The following is a 22,555-nucleotide window of genomic DNA, read 5'->3' as shown; positions in this document are numbered from 1 at the left end:
TACACCTTGAAGTCATTTCTACAATATATAAGAATCTTAAGCATTTGTAAATATGTAGAATAAGCTAGCACAGCCTTGAGAACAGAATCTGACAGCTATTTATTTCAATGCCTCAAAATGTTAAGGATATTTTATGCCTCTGATGACTCATATCCCCACAGAACTCAATCTGGAAAAGGTGAAGGGTATGTACTAGGGAGACGTCAGCAGATGTGAAAGAAGAAAGATTGCTAACTTGTAAATCCTAAACGGAAGGAGGCAGCTTCAGAAATGTGCTCTAACAATCCAAAAGCTAAAGAAAGCAAAGCCACAGAACTTAAAACTGGTTGGTTCTTCGGAAGATAAACTGAAGAACGCCCTACTATCACTTACATGGATTATTCCTTAACCCGTCTTCTCCAAACTGTAGTGTACTTCAGTTTTACTATGTAAACACACCATACGGCAACAAACAGGAAATAAAATGGGGATAAAACCAAAGGAAGAAAATGAGACCAAAAAGCAAAGAATTTACAAATTAAACTTAATGTCTACCATGAAGGTGGTACTGCTGGCTGCCATGAGGGTCAAAGGACAAGGTCAGAAAGATCCAAAGACAGTTATCTGATGCTCAATCCTATTTTTTGCCAAATGTAGCCTATAAACAAAGGATAATGTATATTTTCTTCACATTACCACCATATAGTCAGTACAAAGCTATGAGCCATAACTAACTCATTTCAGTGAAACGTAGCAAATACTTATATTTGCAATTAACTGGTGCAGGCACTACAGAAAATGTGAAGATATAAAAATCTTCTACCTTAAGGTTACATTATAAATTTCAGATATTACAGAAGTAGAACCTCTTTACAAACTAAAAATCCAAATGTCCAAATCCTTGCTCAGACTTATTCTACAGTCTTACAGACAAGAGGTTCTGTACTGTCCTTCCATAGTCATGCGCATGGACTTAAGTCCTGTCCCATATTATCCTCAGGTCGTTCTATGACTATCTAACCTGTTTTAGAAACTTCTATATCTTTAGAATATCCCCTATATCTGGAATAATTATTGGAATATAGCATATATTTAATATAAATATTAATAGAAAAATACAAAATAAACTTAAAAGTAAAAAAAAATCTTTTTTCTTCTTTTTAAAATTTTTTATTGTATTTTTCTCCGCTCCCCTCCCTTTCTCTCCCCTCCCCTTCAACCCCATGATCCCAGTTTACTCAGGAAATCTTGTCTTTTTCTACTTCCCATGTAGATTAGATCCATGGATGTCTCTCTTAGGGCCCTCATTATTGTCTAGGTTCTCTAAAATATTAATAAAGTATAAAACTGAAAATATTTTGGCTGAGGATATGGCTCAGCCATAAGACAAGAGTACTTGCCTAGCATGCGCAAAGATCTACCTGGATTTCATCTTTGTCTGACACCACATAAAATTGAGCATTTAGTGTATTCATAATCCAAGCTCTTGGGAAGTAAAGGCACAAGGATAAAAAAATTCAGAGCCATCCTTAGCTATTTAGTGAATTTGAGGCCACCCTGAGCTATGTAACACTCTGCCTCAAAATAAATAAATAAGGAAATAAGTAAATAAATAAAGTGTCAGGCTATATAATAAGGGTCCCTCAAAAGTGTCTTAGTAGACTAAGGCAAAGATGAAAGGCTAAACTTGATAAAATATCTGCCCTTTTTGAAATTACGGTGATGTAATTTTAAAGAGCATACACACAGACAAAGTACAATGTAATGATGGAAATAAAAGAATTTCTGGAAATGACCACTCCATCACCATCTTTTTAGAGAAAAATGGAAAGAGGCAGAATGTTCATTTCATTGAAGAACATGGTAATTGTTTTACTTAAAGAAAAAAACTAACAATTACTGGGGGTTGTATGTTCTAGACTGAGGTTTAACAGGCACTAGCTATGTCTGCCTGTTTAAATTTAAGTAAATTAATTGGGCATGGTGGTGTGCACCTGTAATGCCAATACTCGGGAGCTGGAAAAACAAAGATGGATAGACAATTCATGGTCAGTCTGAGCTACATAGAAGATCCTGACTCATCTCTTTGTTTAATAAAAAGGAATTTAAATAAATTTTAAAAGTGTAGTTCCTTAGTTTCAGTAGCTAGAATGAGTGCCACACAGCACAGTAAAACACTGTCTATGGCTTGCTGTTGGAAAGCACTTGTCATACAGTAAAGGCACTTGCCATGCAAGCTTGGTGACCCAAATTCCACCCACGGAGCCCACTTAAAAGTGGAAAGGGAAGCTGGACAGTGGTGGCGGTGCATGCCTTTAATCCCAGCACTCAGGAGTCAGAGGCAGGATGGGTCACTGTGAGTTTGAGGCCAGCCTAATCTACAAGAGCTAGTTCCAGGGCAGGCTCTAAAACTAGAGAAACCCTGTCTCAAAAAAAAAAAAAAAAAAAAAAAAAAAAAAAAAAAAAAAAAAAAGGAAAGAGAGAACTAACTATATACACTTTTCATTTAATCTCCACGTGTGCACCGTGACACACACACACAGCAAATTAGATAAAATTCCTCCTCTCCAAAAGTTGTATAAGAGATCCCACATCTAAAATCAGAGTAAGGGCAGGGTTCTAGTTCAATGGGAAAACACAAAAAGATAAAACCTTCACAACGTCTTCAACATGGCAATAGACTGTTTGAAAAGCAACATAACATTTCCCCTTGAAAGAGATCTTTATCTAATGGAAAAATCTGAGCTTTCAAACAAACCTCACAAGCACTTCTTTTTCTACAGCCAATCAATAACACAATCTTTAAAATGTCATAACTGTTTCAGTGACTACTCATTTACACGGTATTATAAGGCATGACAAGTGAACCAGAAAGCAGGTACTCACCAACTAAATGCAAAGTTTGGATTTTGGCTCCTATGGGGATTTTCAGTTTATTTTCAGGAGGAATTGGAAATGCTCCATTACGATTACGAAATTTCCCCAAAATATGAACATGCGGCATATATGTCCAAATGGATTCTACCAACTCCAAATGAGATGTTTCTACACCCTAGAAAATAGCACCATGGCAAGCATAAGGAAGGCTTTCATTTCACATCCAAAGTGTCTCTGTACAAGATGCTGAATATGCAATGCAACTTAAGACAAAGTCTATTAAGTGTGTAGTCTGCATGTGATTGAACAGGTTCCACAGTCCTCTGAGCCACCGTTTCATCAACCAGCCAGTTAAAATGTTCCACCAGGTACACTTACCACCAAGTTTGGGCATGCTTGCAAAGCTTCTAGGACTCCTGGAATGCTGAAAGCCTCATGGCCCCTCACTCTTCGCCTCTCGAGGTATCTAGGGTGAAGGCCATACAGCTGTTCAACATCTGGCATCTTCTTCAAAAGAGTGAGGAAACTGGAATCTGTGAAGCCTGAGAAGGTCAGAGGCATTTAGAACAGGGACATCATTCGTCCATCAATGTTTACTTATAAGATCCAACAAACATTCAAAAGAAAAGGGTCCTTTGAAAGTTCTATACAGCTAATGCTGAGTAAACTTTACAACAGAAGATGATATGTATGCTAGTCTCTACACGGAAAATGAGGCACAAGTATGACTTGCTCAAGTATCCACTGCATGTTTAGCATACTTTACAACTAAGGTTTTTCATCTGCGTCCTAACAACACATATTTAACCTAGATAACGTGGACTTCTGGATGGGAGGATGGTAAGGGACTACTCATCACATTACCACCCAGTCTCTTCACCTCCTTCATAGCTGCTATTCTAGAAAACCTCCAGAGTACTGCAGAACACTAAAAGTAAAAATAGGATACAATCCTCACCTTTAAGAAATTTAACGTTTCATCTAAATGCCATCCCAAACTGAGTTCATCCTATTCTAACCATTTCCTGGCAATTGCTCTCTTCTATGTTTAACTGTTACTCCCCATTACTTCTGACAGTTCAAAAACAAAACAAAACAAACAAACAAAACCCAAAAGACAGCAGGAACCTGGCTAGGAAAACAAGAACAACTGAATGTGGGGAGATGCTGAGATGGTAAGAACTATGTATCTGGGAGGCCAAGTATGCTCTGTAGCAGGAATTGACAAGATGCAAACTTTCCGAGCAGGAGCTACTGGCAGAATACAAATGGAGACAGGCAGGACATACTTTCTATTACTGAGGCCCTGGGAGGTGTGTGAAAGCCAACAGTCTGCTAGCTGATAACAAAATATTAACCTTCCAACTAAACAAAAGTACTGAAGTTATCTGTTATACTTGTACAGGGCTAGTTCAGAGTTGCTAACTACAGAATCAGAAAGGTAAATAGTGAGCCAGGCATGGTGGTGCAGCCTATAACCCCAGCAACAAGAGGTAGAGGAAGGAAGGGCCAAAAATTCAACGTCAACCTCAGTCCACTTCCATAGTAAGTTTCAAACCAGCCTGGCCTACAAGCAAGTTGGTTTTAACAAAAGTGAACAGTAAGTAACCATTATTCTCTTGTAGTGCTTACTGGCTGAACCATTAAAAATTAACTATTTTATATGTTTCTCATTTCTAACAACATAATAGATAAGGTAGATTAGCACCTCATATACAAATGAAAAAAATGAAGAACCAATCAGCAATGCTAGAATTCAAAACCTAATGTGAGCACCATGAATGTCGGCTTCTTTTTACACAGACTATAACCATCATAAATAGGGAAAGTTAATTGAGATAGGATGTGACTCCAAAGAGATCATGGGTATGAGTCATCAGGTATGTCTATCAAGATTTAGGGCTTTGGTTGGGTATGGTGGCGCATGCTTTTAATCTCAACACCTGGGGCAGATATAGCTGAATCTCTGAATTTAAGGTCAGTTGTCTATATAGTGAGTTCCACAGCCAAGGCTACACAGTGAGGCCTGGTCTTAAAAAACTGATTCAGGGCTTAAACTCCAGAGAACAGGCCAGTGGATCATTACACACATTTAATGTACTCTTCACCTAGGCTACAGTCTATAAGCTTTCAGTTTCTTAAATTCGCTAAAGAAACGAAAAGTTCTGGGCTCTCCGGTATTTACTGCAGTCTGAAAATTGGCCGTGATCACACAGATTCTTCCCTAATGTGGTACGTGCCACGGTGTTAATGCTAAGCTTGGCGCACACAGGAGCTATGCTATCTTCCAGAATCCTGCTTTCAGGCCCCTGTAAAGCAAATCTAACAGAGCATCACATCACTATTCTCATGCTGCCTTGACTGATTTCTTGCCCACTACAAACCGTAACTGTCTAGAATTAGATGAACACTTTCCCTTCATACTGCTTCCTAAGTAACTGTGACAACTGCGTTTGTTTCCTTGAAGCTAAGTGCTAACCTGGCATTGCAATGGTCTTTTCAAGACTGCATATGCTGCTAACTGCTGTGTATGAATGGCAAGAGTTCCGCGGGAATCCTGAAAGGACAGCACCACAAGCTGCACACTACAGCACTCTAGAGGTAGTCTGTCTGTCTGTTCAGGAGAGCACAACAAGGCAGCTCTTCAGCCTTCCACCTCTGTGCTTCTGGTAAGGAGCTCATGTTTTGATGCTGTTAAGGTGTTTGCCTCAGCTTCAATCCATGTTCAAAGTCTTACATTCTGAATATTATTTTTTAAAAGCATGATTTTAGAAGACTCTAATTAAAAATTAGAGCACAGTAACTAACAGACTACTGTTAAAGAAAGGCAGTCTTTATTGTTAGTTTAACAAGGATACAAACTAGGGCTTCTTTTGCTTCATAGACGCATATCATGGATTTCCCCACCATCTTTTGTTCCCCTTTCTCCTGCTAGACCTACTTTCTCCCTCCCCTCCATACAGTCCCTCCTGTTTTCAATTTTCTTGTCATAAATTGGGTCACCAAAATAAACAAACACTTTTTAAAAAGGTGTCACATTCTGCGGAGCCATTTTTATTGGTTCTAATGGTACAAATGTACTTTAAAGCTTTGTCTACTTACCACTCGGCATATATTCCCACCACCGGCCTGCACAGAGATCCACAACTCTGACAACTCTCAGATACAGAGTAACTGCTTCCTTTAGCTTCCGAGAGAGACATTCCATGCACATGATATCCTGCAGGGGGAGGTACCTTTGTAATGGAAAGAAATATTAATCAAGGATGTATGCAGTTCCCTTCCCTCTACCATGCCCCCACCCTTTAAATGATGTGAGGTCTTAGGAACATCAGCAGCACCTTAAGGTATAAGGTCATTCAGTTTATCGTTTTTAGATTTATTATTTTATGTGTATAAATGTTTTACCTGCATGTATATATGAACATTGTATGCACCCTGGTAAACTTGGAGGTCAGAAGAGGGTACTGGATCCTTTGAGACTAGAATTAAAGATGGTTGTGAGATATCATGTAGACACTAGGAATCGAATCTGTACCCTCAGCAAGAGCAACAAGTGCTCTTAACCACTGACTGAACCAACTCTCCAGTCCCGTTCTGGCTTTTGAGTAAATATAGGTAAGTCAGCAAACTCAAGTACCAAATAGAGTGCTGAGCTCTTTCCATGTGATAGCTGATAAAACCTGCTATGCTTCCCACAAGTTTTCATGGACAAAAAACATTTAAAAATAAGCATAACAAAAAGCAAAAATGACGTAAAGAAGATAACAAACAAAAAACCTCAGCACATTTTTAGGTACACTGACAAGAAAAGGAAGATGGCAGCCGAAGAGCAGAGATTGGAACACAGCCAACATGTGTCAGTGTCACAGCACGGTCCCTGCTGCTCCCTCTCAACCATCACTGCTCCCTCAAACGCCTTCGTTTCTCTATCAATAAGCACTTAAGCACGAGGTTACAGCAGTGTGGCTCAAGTCTTCCCTGTGATGCACCTCTCTTCCCAATCTTCTCATCTCCTTCCTGAAAGTCACAACTAATCTGTTTCTAGCTTGTTTCTAGTAACAACATGTACCTTTAAATAGCAGAAAACCTCATCTTTGTCTCTTCGGAGTCCTCCACACTCACCTAACTGTTGAGTGGAAGCCATGTTTTACTCAGTGGGGACTGGGTTACAACTGCATCACAAGGTATGCAGCTGGCTGCCCAGTTTCTTTCTCCTCTGTGTCATCCTGTGCCTGGTCCTCTCGCTAACAGCTACTGTGGCAAGGAGGCACCAACTGCAGGGCTGCTTTCTGCTGCCACCAGTCTCCTAGATGAGTCTTCAACACACTTGACTGCTCCTTTATCCTCAAAGTCCATGGTCTGCTGGAATCCTCACTCAGCAGGTAGGTGCTATTATTATGCCAGTTTAAAAGCAGAGGAACTGCCTCAGAAAAGCTAAGCCTAAAAAGTTCCTACAGCTGGCTAAGTGGGAAGAGCAACAATGACAATCATTGCAGCTGACTCTAATCCCTAAGAAGCGTGCTAATTTTAAGAGAAACGTCTATGTGTGGATGCTCAGTATTTTTCTACTGCATTGTTTTCTTACCACTGGCCCTTCTTCAAAGCTATTTAAATAAAGAGATTAAAGTCAAATTAAATTTTCACTAAAAACATTATCGCTGGCTATAACCTAACTAGCTCTCTAGAACTCAAACAATTTTCAGAAAATACAAGACTACACATTATGTATGCAATGAAAAAAAACACTGCTTGCTTTTTAAATCAAGTTTTCTATCATATATATGATATATATATATATATATATATATATATATATATATGCCATTTTAAAAGCAGAGGAACTGCCTCAGAAAATATATATTGGATTTTCAAGACAGGGTTTCTCTGTGTAACAGTCCCAGCTATTCTAAATCTCACTGAGATCCGCCTGCATCTGCCTCCCAAGTGCTGGGATTAAAGGCGTGCACCACGACCACCCAGCTTTCCAACACTTTTACTGTTATCCAAAAATATTTGCCCGTGTTAGTTTTATAAGCCCTGACCAACTTTAAAAACATAAATCAAGATTGTTTTATATAAAACTTTTCCTAGGGAGAAATGTATGTTTTTCTACGGTAGATGTGATTAAAATCTATAGTTGAAAGGGCACATAGAAAGTGGGGTGGGGAGAGGCAGGGGATGGGTGCACACCAATAATATTTTATTTGAAAAACAGCATAATGAGACCTAATTCTTCATAAGTTAATAAAAAACCATATTATAAAAGTATGTAAGTGCATTTTGAGTCAACAAAGAAAAGGTTTCTTTTAAAGGAAACAACTTTTTTGTCTCAAAAACATGTTAAGTAATCATTACACCGTCACAACAAGAGTCCTCTGATAAACATTTTAGGAGCCTACAAATAAAACTTGAAAAGAAAAAGAGTGAAAAGAAATAAAACATTTTCCTTCTTGCTTTAATTAATGGCTATAATAATGAAGTTAAGTAAAAAAATAGTAATTTTAAAATTGTTTGGAGGCTAGGAAATGACTCAACAGTTAAGAGCACTTGCTGTTTTTACAAGGCTCAGGTTTGATGCCCTCCAAACAGCACACATCATCTGCAATTCCAGACTTAGGGGATCCAACACCCTCTTCGGACTTCACAGGCACCAGGCACACACGTGGTACACAGACATATATGCCACACGGCACACAGACAAACATGTCAGCAAAACACCAATGCGTATAGAGTAAAATAAATAAACCTAAAGAAAAAAACAAAAGCTTTATAAAACAAGTTTGCTCTTAGCTTTACGTTTCAGGTACATAAAAATGAACCAAATAAAGTCTCACCTAAAAATATGACAAAGCACTTCATGTGACAGCTGATTCATGTAGTCCTTCGTTTCCTCTGCTATCGTTTCCTCTGGGATCTCATCGTCCATCAGACACATTTTCACGCTTTTCTTTCGTGGCCCCATTGTTGTGCTGCCGTTAGTGCCAAAGAACAAATCTGGCCTCTGATTTTAGTTCAAAACACCTGCAAGAAAAACAAGAGTAGAGGAGTCTAAAAGCAGCACACCAAACTTAAACCCCAGGCTGTCCCTGTTACAAGTGAGTTACAATAACGTTCATTTGGAACTGCCAACGGCCAAAAGCCTAAAATACTGATGTTATTACAACAGTACACCATATTCACACTTAGAAATTATTCATTTGTCCTATTCTCAAGACAGAGTACCTTTTTCTGGAGAACAGTTGAGATTATAAACATATTTAGCATGAACAAACCCCAAAGAATTAAGTCCCATTTTTTTCATTTGTATTCTGGAGCTTCCTACCCAGCTGGTTCTCTCAGTTTCTCCAGGCATCAATTTCTTCACTAAACTAGGTAGCAAAACTGCTTCTGGCTGAGAGCTTATGATTCTAAACATGCAACCAAAATTAGTTTGTAAAGGGATATCTGAACTCAGGAGTGAACCTCTCAGCTATTAACTGAAGTTGCCCCCTCATCTGCAGCGCTTCATAGAAGCTACCCCACCACAGCAGAGACTCTTAAGACTCTCAGCTGTGATCTGTCACAAAGAATTACTTCCAAGACAGGAATCAACCTTTCTAATTCTTCATTCTCCTATCTACAAATTGAGGGAATGAAACCATACTCTGTGTGAACAGGGTAAAATCAAACTACAGACACTCTCCTTAAAAACCATACAAAGCTAACAATTCTGGAGGGAAAATTCACTTTTATAAAGTATATACACTTTGCTTTTAAAATAAAACCTTAGTAAGGGAAGAGGAAAAGGGAAGGAAAATGAGAAGCAGCAACATATTTTGTTTTGTTCTGTTTATTGGTATGTGGGAGTAACACCCAGATTGTCAGACTGTCTGGGAATAACTATGTGAACGATGGTGATCCAGATATAGAATAGTTAAGAAATATAGATCTCCTCAGTAGGAATGGGGCTCTGTAGACATAAGATTTGAGTATTCCTCAATTCAGACATGCCTTCACATACTTTCAGTGCCTGCAGTAAGCCTAGCAGCTCCCAGAGTAAACAAAAGACCTTGGGGAAGCCAGTGAGGAGACAAGGAACCCAGCAAAGGAGCTTAGACCTTCAAGTCAAGATAAGCGGTATGAAGAAAGCAAACTCAGTTTCAAAGTAGCAAGTGTAACACATCAGCCTCATTGACTGCTGGTTCTTTGAAGGACAGGGCAATTAAAATGATACCTAAGGGGTGATCTGAAAATAGGGCAAAAAGGGAGTAAGAGAGTTTTAAAAAAGAATTTTAGGAGATCCCAGTAGCATGCGACTGCATGTCCTCAAATGGCTCCAAGAGAGTTGGACCTCACTAGGGCAGAATGAAATGCTAAGAGTTAGATGGGCTGGGATCCCAGGTAGAGAAACTACAGCACCCCAAACAGTCAGTGTGTTTACCCAGAGTTAGACAGGGAGGTGGGGCTTATGGTATACAAGTAGACTAATCTCAATAGGCACAAAGTCTCTGTAGAGGAATGGTTTTCAGGCTGTATACATCCCGTGGGGGGGGGGGGGGTCTATGGTGGACTTTTTTGCATACACTATCAGCATCCATGTGTGGACCAAAAGGGAAGGTTTTGCCATTTCCCTCTGGATCTGATGCTAGGGTCTTCATGAGATGGCACCCATGTTAACAACATACATTCATTCAGGACTTTACATTCTCAGAGTTCCCTTTCCTCCCCAGATGTGCTAAACTCTGGAGGGAATCAATTTTACAGAATTAAAAACAAAACCAATGATGATGTTAGGATAAAGAAGGTGAAATGGAAGATGCGGCTGAACTATTAGCAGAGTTCTTAATCCTCAATGTGATGAAAAGCCGGTAAAGAACCATCAAAGTGAGCATGCACTATACCTAGGGAACTTGGGCACCTCAAAATAGGACACAGCTGAAATATGTGTAGTTCCCAGGAAGCCTCTGCTTCAGCAACAAACAGGAGCAAACTAAATGAATCCTTATATCCATGTGCTTGTCTGAGTTCTGACCTCCTCTTTCCTCACTGAAAAAGGTTCTTGTTGGTATCAGCATGCTTGCCACTGCTTGTGTTCCATTAACCATAAGCATACTCCCTGATCGGTTGCTTCTCCCCAGTCACAACCCAGTTACTTATGTAACTGTGTGGGTTCTTAACAAAAGGACCTAAAACATTCTGCAACCAGTGGGTTGCTAGAGGAGACGAAGCTAGAGTACAGTGAGTTTGTGACACCGACGTTGGCTTCTTGGTGGCTGATTTATGTTATCCACCTTATTATGGCTTTCAGACCACTAGTGACAGAACCTATGAAACTATTTAAAAATTATACAAACCAGTTTCTGATCATATCACACCCACATTTTCCTGCTCATTGTCCCTTCTCACCAACTGAAACTCTGCATGTTCCAGTAACTCCTGAACCTGCTTCTTTCTCATCCTTGGGTTCCGAAGTTATCCTCTTCTCTGTGACCACTCTTTGGTCTTCTTTGCCAGTTCCCCTGTAAGCCAGCTTCTCACTGATAACTGTGCTCATTCCTAAGGTTTCACTATTACAAATGCAAACACAACATATAACATATTGTCCTCTATTATGGGTCACTAAATTCCTAAATTATAAACCTTGACCATTGTAAACACATCCAGGTATCTTCATGTTCCATAACTACTCAACAAGCTATCATCTATTTTCCCAAAATATTGTTCTTGAAATATGCATTCCAATTGGCTTCTGAAACTCCATCAACCCTCATCTATGCTATTGTGGCTCATGGCTTTCTATGAGGGACACAGCACTGCACTGTCAAAGCCTACAGCAAAAGCCAACCATTGCTCAGGCTTTCAGAAGGCAATTCGTTAACTAAATGCTTACCATACCACATTTTACACTGCAGCTATGGCTATCTTTTCAACAAATTTCTCTGATTTCTACTATGGTTACAAAAAAAAAGTATAATCAAAACAAGGTGTAGACTAAGTCTCAGTCTCAGGTATGATTTTCTCTAAATAAGAGTAAATGACACATACGCCTGGTTGTGACAAAATATTCACAGTGGTTACTTCTAGGAAATGAGATTTGATCTGAACATAAAAAAGGAACTTACTTTTTATGTCATATTCACCTCAATCATTTGAGATTTTCAGATTGACCTGCATATGGGATTTCATTAAAAATTAAAAAAGGAAAGAAAATCAAAGTCCAAGGAACCCTGGCTCTTAAAGAGTGAGATCCTTCTAATCCAGCTGTAGGTCTTTTCTGAGCTCACCTGTGACTCCCATCCATTCATCTCTCTAAACATGGATCTTTCCTTACACCACCCCCTCCCATTTCCCCTTCTCCCTAGTCTAGGAAACCATTAATTAGCCTCCAACATCCAATTTAAAGTTTAAGTGTTTTATGAAAACTTCTCCTTTCATCTGTACTCTATGGAACATAACAGAAAAATTCTACGGCAATTGTGTATTGGTCTAATTTGGGGGGAGGCAGGAAAGGGTTTCAATCTCACCTCCAGGCAACAAGTCTTTTCTCATAAGAAATCCATTATTCCATATGCATCCACTAATCATTTCATACTCCTATGAGCAGTTTGCTGCTACAATATTCAGTAATCTCAGCAGTAAATACTATCAGAGTTTAGTCCAATAAAAACATACATAACACCTACCTCTAGCATGCAAAAGCTCTAAAACACACTTAACTTGTAGAGCCCAATTTACCCAGGGGCAGTGCAGATGTTCAGAACAATCCTCCAGGTGCTGAAGACATGCTTCAGACTTAAGAGTTTTGACAGCCCTTCAGATGACACGCTCCTGGCGTTTCCTGAGCCCTTCTTCCTTTCCCCCACTGAGGCCACTGCTCTTAAAGCACCTTCCTTTTATGCCTGGATCTCTGACTATGCATTATTATTTTGCAGTGCTCTTCCTGAGACATATTTAGTAACCCTCAGTGCCCCATTTATTTGTCCCATGTACACTTCAAATTCTAAATTAATTAGCATTAACATCATTAACTTTACAAAATTTGTTTAGAACTCTACAGAGATAAATCACATAGAAGATATAATAGTTCAAGAAGCCTATGAAGTCTACTTAGCCTATAATCTTTATCTAAAATCAAAAACCAACGACAAAAAAAAATCCAAATGACCAGGACTGCTAGGGCATCAGAGCTCTATCAGGCCTGTAATTAAACATGTGTTCTCTATCATACCTGTCAGGTAAGGAAGGTGTAAGCCTTCGGTGAAGGGGGGACGTGAAATGGCTCTGGGATAAGGGGCAGATCTCTCCATCAGGAGGTTGACAAGCAGAGGGCCTACAGACAAGGGGAAGCCCTCTCCAACATAAGTAGACCTCTGGAAATGTGTGAGAAAATCTCCCTCACTCAAGGACTCTGCTGATTTCCTTAGCCCAGTGCACACTGACAAAAAACAACAGAATTGTTCAACTCCACTGGGCATCATCTCATTTACATCAAATACCAAGCTGAGCTATGCTGAGCATCTCCTGCATGTGAAGCAAACTCCCAGGTAAGAAGGGATCTCTCTAGGAAGGAGACTATCATGCTTTTCCTTCGTCACAAGAGGGATTAAAGAGCAAGTAAAAACCGGAAGGAAACCACCACAGCTAGCCTTTATTTCCCTTTCTTCCCACCTTATCCACCCCATACCACTAAGCACTCTGCTTCCCTGGAGAAATGCCAAGACGGATTAAGGAGTACCAAGTTAAAGGAGAAGATCTAGTTACCAGCAGCAGCAGAGATGAGGTGGACCTGGCTGAATCATGTGAGTGAGGGGCAGGCGACAATCAACAATGCAAACGAAGTATGTGAAGATGGTATTTTAAAACACCAAGCATTATTTCTAAGGTTAACAGCTTTGGGAGACTCTGGTTGGCTCTGAACCTGTAGGAAATGTTACTCTGACAGGAATGATAATGAATCCCTGAATATTACATGCTGCAAGGGCCCTCAGAGACCACACAGTGACACCGCTGACAGTTTGTGGGTTACCAACTTGTCTGAGAATACCACAGTGGTGTTTCTCTCCTACTCCCATGCCAAGGGAATTACAAATAAACTTTCAGAGGCTCTTTCAGATGAACAAAGAGCCAGAGAGGATAAATCGGGAAGCCACCTGCCTTGGGTCAAATATGAAGTGTCAGAGCTCAGAAGACTCTGACTCCTGGCCTACATAACATACCTGACGACTGTCAGTCCTCAGCCACCACAGCTGTCTCTCCGCATTCCAGAGCTACTCCCCAATGCCTAGAGATGGGCTTCAGGATGCTCCTATTAGAATCCTAACCATACCCTTCCTCACAAAGCTAGGCTTCCACACAGTAGCCCACAGCCACCTGTGCGGTCCATTATCCTGCCACAGAAGCCTGTTTACCAGAGCTTAAGCACTGAGAGCTTCAATTTTGTCTGGGCACCCCCAAGCACTCTTCAGCCTGAGTTCTCTGCTAGTGCTCTTGAAACTAGGGCTTTCTAAAATACACTTTCTTTAAAGTCCCTCTTCATCTTCAGCCATGTACTCAGCTAAAAGGACATTATAATATAGCTGACAGATTCGTTTGTGTTACTCCCCAAATTGTGCCTGTCTCAAGCTTTAATGCTCCAACATTCTCTTGCCTGGAATTAAGTTCGTTTAATTGTGTGTTTCCATCAAAGGTTTTACTGAAAACTACAGTGCATACTTCTGAAATCAGCTGTGCCTACAAACAGCTTACGTCCTGGAGTCCTTAAACCCCTTTCAACCGACAGCCCGAGCTATCCTGTCAGCGTCTCTAGCAGGGCCTACTAATTACATGGAGTAATTACTCCTTTCCTCATCTCACACAGGCACTCTGGAACACACATTCGTTTCATACGGGTACTTCACAGAGAAGAGCTAAACTAACTTCTCATGAAACTAGCCGAAAATGCAGGATCTAGTAACCCCCCCCCCATTCTGAATCAACATTTCCATCTATGTCTAATCAATGGCAACCCCCTTGAAAAGGCTCCTTTCTCCTGATTCCCAGCATCTCCCCATCCCTCCCTCCCTCCCCTCACTCACTTATTTACTGTTTGGTAACTAAAGGTGGCAGCAAAGCCTTCCCACACGGTTTATCCTTAGAGATAATTCTCACTTCAATCATTCCCATTGACTAAGAGCAAATGACAGCTCAACGCCCTAAAAAATAAACATAAACACAGAACAAAGATCTCTTTCAAACATCCCAATCGTTTTACAATGCCAATGTCTTTCCTGCCTGTGAGGTTTCTAATGCCTCTTTATTTTCTGTTGGCTTCAATCTACGTCACAGTAACCTTGCAAATCAGCTAATTAATATTCACAAGATATTTTATGTATCTACTATCTAGGATATACTCTCTGCCTCAAAAGGGTCATCCAGCCATCACACTTCTGATTTAAAGGAGGAATGGGAGCCAAACCTATACTAATGAAATGAGCAAGGACGCTAGTTCAACCATTTATTTTACAAATAATGCAAATGAGTACCAGAATGACATAGTACCTGCCACTGAGGCAGAACATACCATTTCTGAAGGAAGACTCTAGGCCTTCAATTCCAACTCAAGACCAATTTTTGTATCACCTAACTTTAGTGAAAACTAGTTTCCCCTTTCTATTATATCCTTTTGTCTAAAGATAAAATGTGTACTTCAGGCACACAACCATTTAAATACACAGTGTTGTCTGAATTCCGTCTCTGGGGAGACATACCATCTCCCTTCTGAGGCCCCAATAACAAAGGTACAATTCCACCAAAGTTTACCCTGAGGGACTAATGTTTGTTTACTAGCTAGGCTTACTACAGAGCATGACTGAGGGGCTACTTACAGGAGCCTGGTGTACTCAAAAGCAGCGAGACTGTCAAGTCTTCACCCGGTATGGATGACAGCTTCCTCAGAGTTGTACCCACAGAGTTAACCTTTCCAGACTAAATACTTTAGTGCCCCCCTACCAAGGAGGCCATGTGCAACTGGGGCAGAATTACATACAAAAGGCCAGGTGGTTCAAGGAGTCCTGAATCTCAGATGAGGGCCAATGACCCATCCCCCATCACCTTCTATGAAGGAATGACAACAAACAGTAGGCCCAATTGCAGGGTCTTTTCTGCAGGAAGTCATAGATGCTCTGACAAGGGCTGAAGGCTGCTGCTAAGCTTGGAGGATGGTGCTCACTCTACAATACATATGTTCTACAACAGCCTTCTCCCAAACCCAGTACAACTGCAACATCACAAATTCTGACGAGAAGGATGGAGTCTTTCCATACATCTAAAAATGGAATTCTCAAATAAACGTTAAAATTACAAGAATAGATAGTCCTCAGTCTGTACTACATGGTATGTGCTCTCCATGTTCCAATTTCTCCACCTCCAGAAAAACCTTAGCTTTACAGAAACCTTCTTTTATCTCCCATTTGTGACGGGTTTGGGGGTGGGAGAGGAGATTAAGCCAGTTGCTCTGACAGATAAGAAACTCCAGGTTCAAAACAATGAAGGGATCGGCTCAAAAAGAAGAAAAGAAAGAAAGAAAAGAAAGCACCAAGTAACCAGCAACACTGGGACAAAAATTAGGGTCTCCCATCTTTCCTAAGATGAATAAACCGCATCATACTAGAGCTACGTCCTCTGCAGGATGAGGGCAGGCGTTCCTCAATTTACTGGCCTAAACGACTCAACACTAACATCGTTGAATTTGTGACGCTCAGGGTATGTGTTGGGGGAGAGGCCCAAAGTCCGGGCAAATCTCCCACTTCGTCGATGAAACCGAGACACAAGGAAGGCTCTCTATGGCGGAATAGAAGGTTGGATGCCTTACAAGTAAGGCCCACAAGGCCAGAACCACATATTCAGACACTCCTTTCTCGGTCACTATAGGCCCCCAGGAGTTCCAGAGCCCGAGAGGGAAGGTCTGGGCGGTGAGAGCCCCGGACCCCTCCACTTGCCCACACCGCGCACCTCCACCTTCGCGACAGCCTCCCAGGCCGCGGCTCACTTACGCCGGCCCTCCGTCTGTTTTTGTGGTTGAGAGGGACCGAGAAACGCGACAGACTCTTCCTGCCGCCCCCACCTCAGTGGAGCTTCCGCTTCCGCCGGCTCAAGAGCCTTCGGAAATAGTGTCAGCGGAGGTTGGGCGTGGGCGGGCCCCCGCTGTGTCCATATTGAGTGTGGCTGCGTCCCGCCGAGGCAGCCATGTTCAACGTGGCATTTCCTGAAGCGTTTCAACCGGCCCTTTTTTCCGGTGACGTGGAAGTTCCCCGCCAGAAATCCCGGGATTCTTTTGACGTCGCTTTTGTGGCGCTGTAGTCCTGGTCATGCTTTCGCTCTTCTCATCATTATCATTTGCAAAATTAATAAGTTCACTAAAGATATTTTCCTTCAGATTTTTTTTGACTAAAAATAGGAACTTGTTTTCGAGGGATGTGGCTAAGTGGAAAGGCGCAAAGGTACTATTAAATTATAGAGTCATTTCGAATACTTCCTTTGTATGTGATTTATAATCTTTTGAACATCGAAGTTTTCTTATCAGTGTTTCATTAATAAATAAGCCTTTGACTTATGAGAAGTGAGCTTGATCAGTTTTGTTTTGTTTTATAGCCAAATTGTCTTCAGAGAGGATAGCTGTGACAATGTCACAAAACTGGACTGAAATCGATTTTTAACGTACAGCTCCCTTGTCAATGTGCTCACAGGCCTGGAACTAAAGTGACTGGCACCTAGTTGTCTGTAAGCACCCAATAGGGACAGAGTTCGTGTACACAGGACCATTTTAAGACAATTTGTTAAGAAATGGGGACTGGGCTGGGGGAGGGGGGTGGATACGGTAACTGTGCTGTTACAGAATTAAATATGGCATATGGGAACACCCTGCACCATATTGTAATTTTTAATTTATACCAGACTTTAGTGGATCTTCCCTTGCTAAGAATTAGCACCCTAAGCTAGCTTTTTCTTCCACACTCAGGGCTCCATTTATCAACCATGTATCCGGATCAATTTGGAGCTCTGGTGGAAAAACTAAACTTCATATATGTTCAGGCTAACTTTCGTACTGCATGCTCCTGTAGGTGAAGAAATGTGTGTACTCATGGTGCTTATTTCTTTTCAATTTATTTGGACTTCAGTAAATAAGAATAAGCTCCCTTTGCCCCCATTTCCCAGGTTCTGAAAAATAAATAGCAATGAGATAATAAAGATATATGACAGCTGTAAGTGTGAGTATAGCTTCCCAAAGTAGTGTGGCCTTTACAAATGAGAATTTTTTGCATCATAAAATTGGCCACAGTTTTTTTCTTTGGTATATAATTTTTGCTGTTGGAAGATGGAGAATGGAAAAACAAAGTCAGAGATGAGAGTTGGACATTATTTCATAACTTACATATGTGTATATGTATATATACATACATATGTTTGTGTTTATATATAGTTTAATCTCTAAAAGTTTTTAATTTTAGTATCTCCTTTACACTTGTTTTTAAAGCTATTATGATGAATTAGTAATTATATCATTTCTTTTAGAGATCATTTTACATTCCAAGTAAAAGAGGCTACATGTTTGTCAGTGAGCCTAGGACCTTTAATTAAGTGTACAAAGAAACCAATTTGGAGGCAGTAAATGTTTTTCATTGAGAGGAATCTTTTTTAACTATAGTTTTCCATTTTTAAAAAAATTGTAAGTTAAATTAGTGCACTAATCAAACTCACAATCAACCCAACATGTTCCCATTCCTTAGGTTAGATAAGGGAGAAGAGTTCAGGAAAACTGGAAAAAAAGAAGAAGGGGAGGGGGACAAGAAGGAGGAGATATTATCCAGTTTCACTACTTAACAAAATACCTTCAGAGATCCGAAAGAAAACAAACAAAAATTGAGTGTTGAGTCAAAATTCTTTCAAAGCAAAATATATATCTTAAACCAAATACTTTTGGCACAAATAAAAAGGTATCTACAAAACAAGTTCTTTAAATAACCAGCTCAGAATAATTCTGGGGCCAAAGATGAGTGACTATGTTTGGCCCAGAGAACATAGATTTTGGTTGCCACAAATGCTCTCATTTTGTGAACTTTTTTATGGTAACAGGAAGAAGAAAAGTCATAACTCGAGGTACCTTTTAAATACATTGGTGGGTATACCAAATTGGCTGGCTAAACAAGACAGGGGAGACTCTACTGTAGGTCTTCAATGCTATCAGACACTTTCAGCCCTTTGATTGGTGGAAAGCTAGGGTTTTGTTAAGTTAATATGTTCCAAAAGGTTTTTTGTCTGTTAACATGTCAGGCCTGACACAGAAAAGAGCAAGAAATACCTATTAAGTAGCACAAAGATAGCCAGACGTAAACTCTAACTAGGATCAAGGTCTGCAGCATTCCAGCTTCTCCACATCACTTAAGTTTAATCTGTCCGTCAACCTTTGCAGACATAACTTGCTCCCAGGAACTCTTGTTCACAGAGTCAATGGAGAGGCAGAAAGGATTACAAGAAAAGCATGTGGAAGCTATCCTCTGGTCTGGCTTACTCCTCCTAGCCAAACAGAAGCCACCCTTGTAAGACCAGCCTGCAAACAGTCATCACATGCAGGCTTCTTTACTACTGATTGTCCTTTATAGTGAAGGGTGTGGGAAAGGACGTTGAACCCTCACCTGGTTGTCCAGACACTCCTTTCAGCCATTCTTGTGCCTGACCACAGGAGCTTGGAGATGCTAGAGTATGTAGGCTGGAGAAAGAGGGCTTTAGATAACCATGGAGGAGTGATCAGCTCTGATGGATGCTGACTTTCATTGCTTGAAGGTCACTCATGCTTCTGCTCATATTCCTGACCCATGGTGAGTATCTAAGCCTAGTAAACTCATTGGGTATCCAGGGTGACCTGTGGTGCACTCAAACTTTGTTTTGCCATTTCTTATGATGAGCATGGGGAGGCAGCATAAGAGAAAGAAAGTATGATTAGCTAAATAACCCTTCCTGGGATCTCAAACTTGGAACCCATGGGAAGACCAAGGCTGCAAGAAGGAAAGATCAGGAGGTTCAAGTGATAGAAAACAACCCTCAGGTCTTAAATTTAATTTTAAAAAGAAGGAAAAAACCCATGGTACAGAATGCAGATGGAGACCTTAATAATGGCCCACTACAGGAAACTATGATGCTCACGAGAGTACTCTGCCTTTGAATTGTGCTTTTGAGTAGGAAAACAAATAAGAAAAGCAACAGTGAGCCGGACAGTGGTAGCACACACCTTTAATCCCAGCGCTTGGGAGACAGAGGCAGGTATATCTCTGTGAGTTCGAGGCCAGCCTGGTCTACAAGAGCTAGTTCTAGGACAGGCTTCAAAGCTACAGAGAAACCTTGTCTCGAAAAAACAAAACAAAAAAGAAAAAGAAAGAAATGCAACAGCTTCTCACAGCTTGACTTATGAGGCTATAGCACGTAAAGGCAGCTGAGTTCAGTCTGAGTACTGTGGAAGCAGAGAGACTAAGTACCCCAAACCCTTGAGACAAAAGTTGCACAACCTGAGTAATCAGGAGGAAAGTTATTCTCCAAAGGACTGACTAAAGTGAGTCATTAGCTACACTTGGTTGTCACTGGCTGAGGTCCCAGCAACACCTGCCCCTCCTCTACTCTCCTCCACAAGTCTCTGTTATTTGTCTGCACCTCAGCCATGTGGACCAATTCACCAGGCTAGATGAGACTATTTTCACCAAAGAGTAGGGCTGGTATGGTGCTTTCATGGTTTAATGAGTCCTGCCATTTGGACATAGTAATTATAAGGTAGGAGTGGTTCTGCCAGATCTGAATGATTTAGACTCACATGCAAATCATGTAAATAAAGTGCTAAAGCAACCACAAAAAGACGAGGGGGGGAAACAGGCAGGAGGGCCATCGGGTCTGTCTGGATTACTTGAAAGCAAATTGGCAGGATGTATATGAAGCTGGAGTTTCTAAGAAAAAAAAAGTAGATACTCAAATTATGTCATAGTTACTTTTCTTATTATTGAGATAACGTACTATGACAAGGGAAGGGCTGCCAAGATGGCTCAACAGGAAAAGGCACTTGACTTTAAGACTGATTCTTGGAGGGTCTTTGGATCACTCCAAATGTCCAGAAAAAAGTCAATATGCCATTCTAGGAAGCAGCTTTATTCTTGAGAAAAGGCCAACATGCTGGGGTCCACCAAAAATGGCTTCGACCCTGGGGGAGGGTAAGGCAGCCCTTTTTAAGCCTACTTAGGGGAATTCTAGCTGTGATTAAGGATACTTTGAAGTGATTGAGTATAGACCCTTACTGATACAGGCATCATTTTATGATTGGCTCATGACAGCTTGTCAGCAACTGTGGTTGTGGTGTCAAAAATTTTCCTGCTGTGTTGGGTCTTTCTGACTGAAAATAGCAAGAACAGTTTCTGCTTGTGGCCAGGTAGGACCCTGATTGGCTCCCAAAGCCATAAAGTTGTTAAATGAAAATCTCTCAGTGCCAGGAACAAGCTGTTCATAGCAGCTTTGTTTGTTATAGCCAGAACCAGGAAACAACCTAAATGCCCCTCAACTGAAAAATGGATAATGAAAATGTGGTCCATTTACACAATGGAGTACTACACAGCAGAAAAAAAATAACGACATCTTGAATTTTGCCGGAAAATAGATGGAGCTAGAAAACATTATTTTGAATGAGGTAACCCTGACACAGAAAGACAATTATCACATGTACTCACTCATAGGTGGTTTTTCAACATAAAGCAAAGAAAACCAGCCTACAAACCACAATCCCAGAGAACTTAGACAACAATGAGGACACTTAGAGACATACATTAATCTAATCTACATGGAAAGTAGAAAAAGACAAGATCTCCTGAGTAAATTGGGAGCTTGGGGACCTTGGGGGAGGGTTGAAGGGGAGGGAAGAGGCAGAGAGGGGCACAGAGAAAAATGTAGAGCTCAATAAAAATCAAAAAATCTAAAAAAGAAAAAAAGGAAGTGCTAGAGTTGAGGGGTAACTCCAAGGAAACAGTGTTGTCCAAACACAACGGTACCTGTGTACATATGAACTCGTACATAATGTGGCAGCACACACAGAGGCAAGTCAGATGGTGTCCCATCCCTGAGAGGGGGTTACAGATAGGGCATGGGTTCTGTCTTTAACCAAGAAGCTGTCTAAAAATTGATATGCACTGGCAAAGGGAAAATCAATTTTGTCCAATGGAGTGTCATCGGGAATATTATCCACATTACAGAAAGGATCTAGGAGGAGGTGAGGGAATAGTTACATGATAAATTATATTATATGGAAAAATAGATTGTGGGAGGAAATTTCTGAATAAAATTCTATTTACCCAAAAATTCAGGCCAACAGTTGACAAATGGGTTCTCATAATATGAAATCATTTCTCTTCAAATAAGTTGAAGATACTACCTACCTCTGGGTTCTTCCACTAGATGGTGTAGTTCATTTATTGAACTGGAGGTAAGCTATGGCAGTAAATGCTCTTATATGGCTATTGAAAAAAGCACCTCCTGGCTGCATAATAAAATGCATTACTTTCTATATTACCTTTGAATGTTAATTAAAAAGAATGCCAATTGTGAAGGTGTAACCAATAAAGTACAATTGCTCAGCAGCAGAGCTCTTCCCTAAGAGCCCATACCTTGGAAGGACTCACATGGCTAAAGGTATAGAAATGAAATAGTACAATAG

General features: G+C 40.6%; 1 protein-coding gene across 3 annotated transcripts in view; it reads right to left on the bottom strand.

Annotated features, from left to right (window-relative positions):
* Positions 1-16,937, bottom strand: part of LOC121440667 (F-box only protein 38) — a 42,537-nt gene extending 25,600 nt beyond the window's left edge. For 2 of the 3 annotated variants that reach the window (XM_041641461.1, XM_041641463.1), the window contains exons 1-5: positions 16,828-16,933; positions 8,694-8,880; positions 5,959-6,092; positions 3,235-3,398; positions 2,866-3,031 (exon numbers count right to left, since the gene is read on the bottom strand). In XM_041641461.1, the coding sequence (XP_041497395.1) occupies positions 2,866-3,031; positions 3,235-3,398; positions 5,959-6,092; positions 8,694-8,821 (592 nt within the window). In that variant the 5' untranslated portion in view covers positions 8,822-8,880; positions 16,828-16,933. Of the gene's footprint in view, positions 1-2,865; positions 3,032-3,234; positions 3,399-5,958; positions 6,093-8,693; positions 8,881-16,827 lie in introns of all 3 variants that reach the window. The other variant, XM_041641462.1, reaches the window with a different exon arrangement.
* Positions 16,938-22,555: the final 5,618 nt, after the last annotated feature.

The sequence above is a fragment of the Microtus oregoni genome, unplaced genomic scaffold (assembly GCF_018167655.1).
Source record: "Microtus oregoni isolate MIOR12 unplaced genomic scaffold, Mior012 000069F_ref0000032, whole genome shotgun sequence".
Taxonomy (NCBI): domain Eukaryota; kingdom Metazoa; phylum Chordata; class Mammalia; order Rodentia; family Cricetidae; genus Microtus; species Microtus oregoni.
Note: the sequence above shows the minus strand (reverse complement) of the source record. Positions and strands in the feature narration are given on the sequence as shown.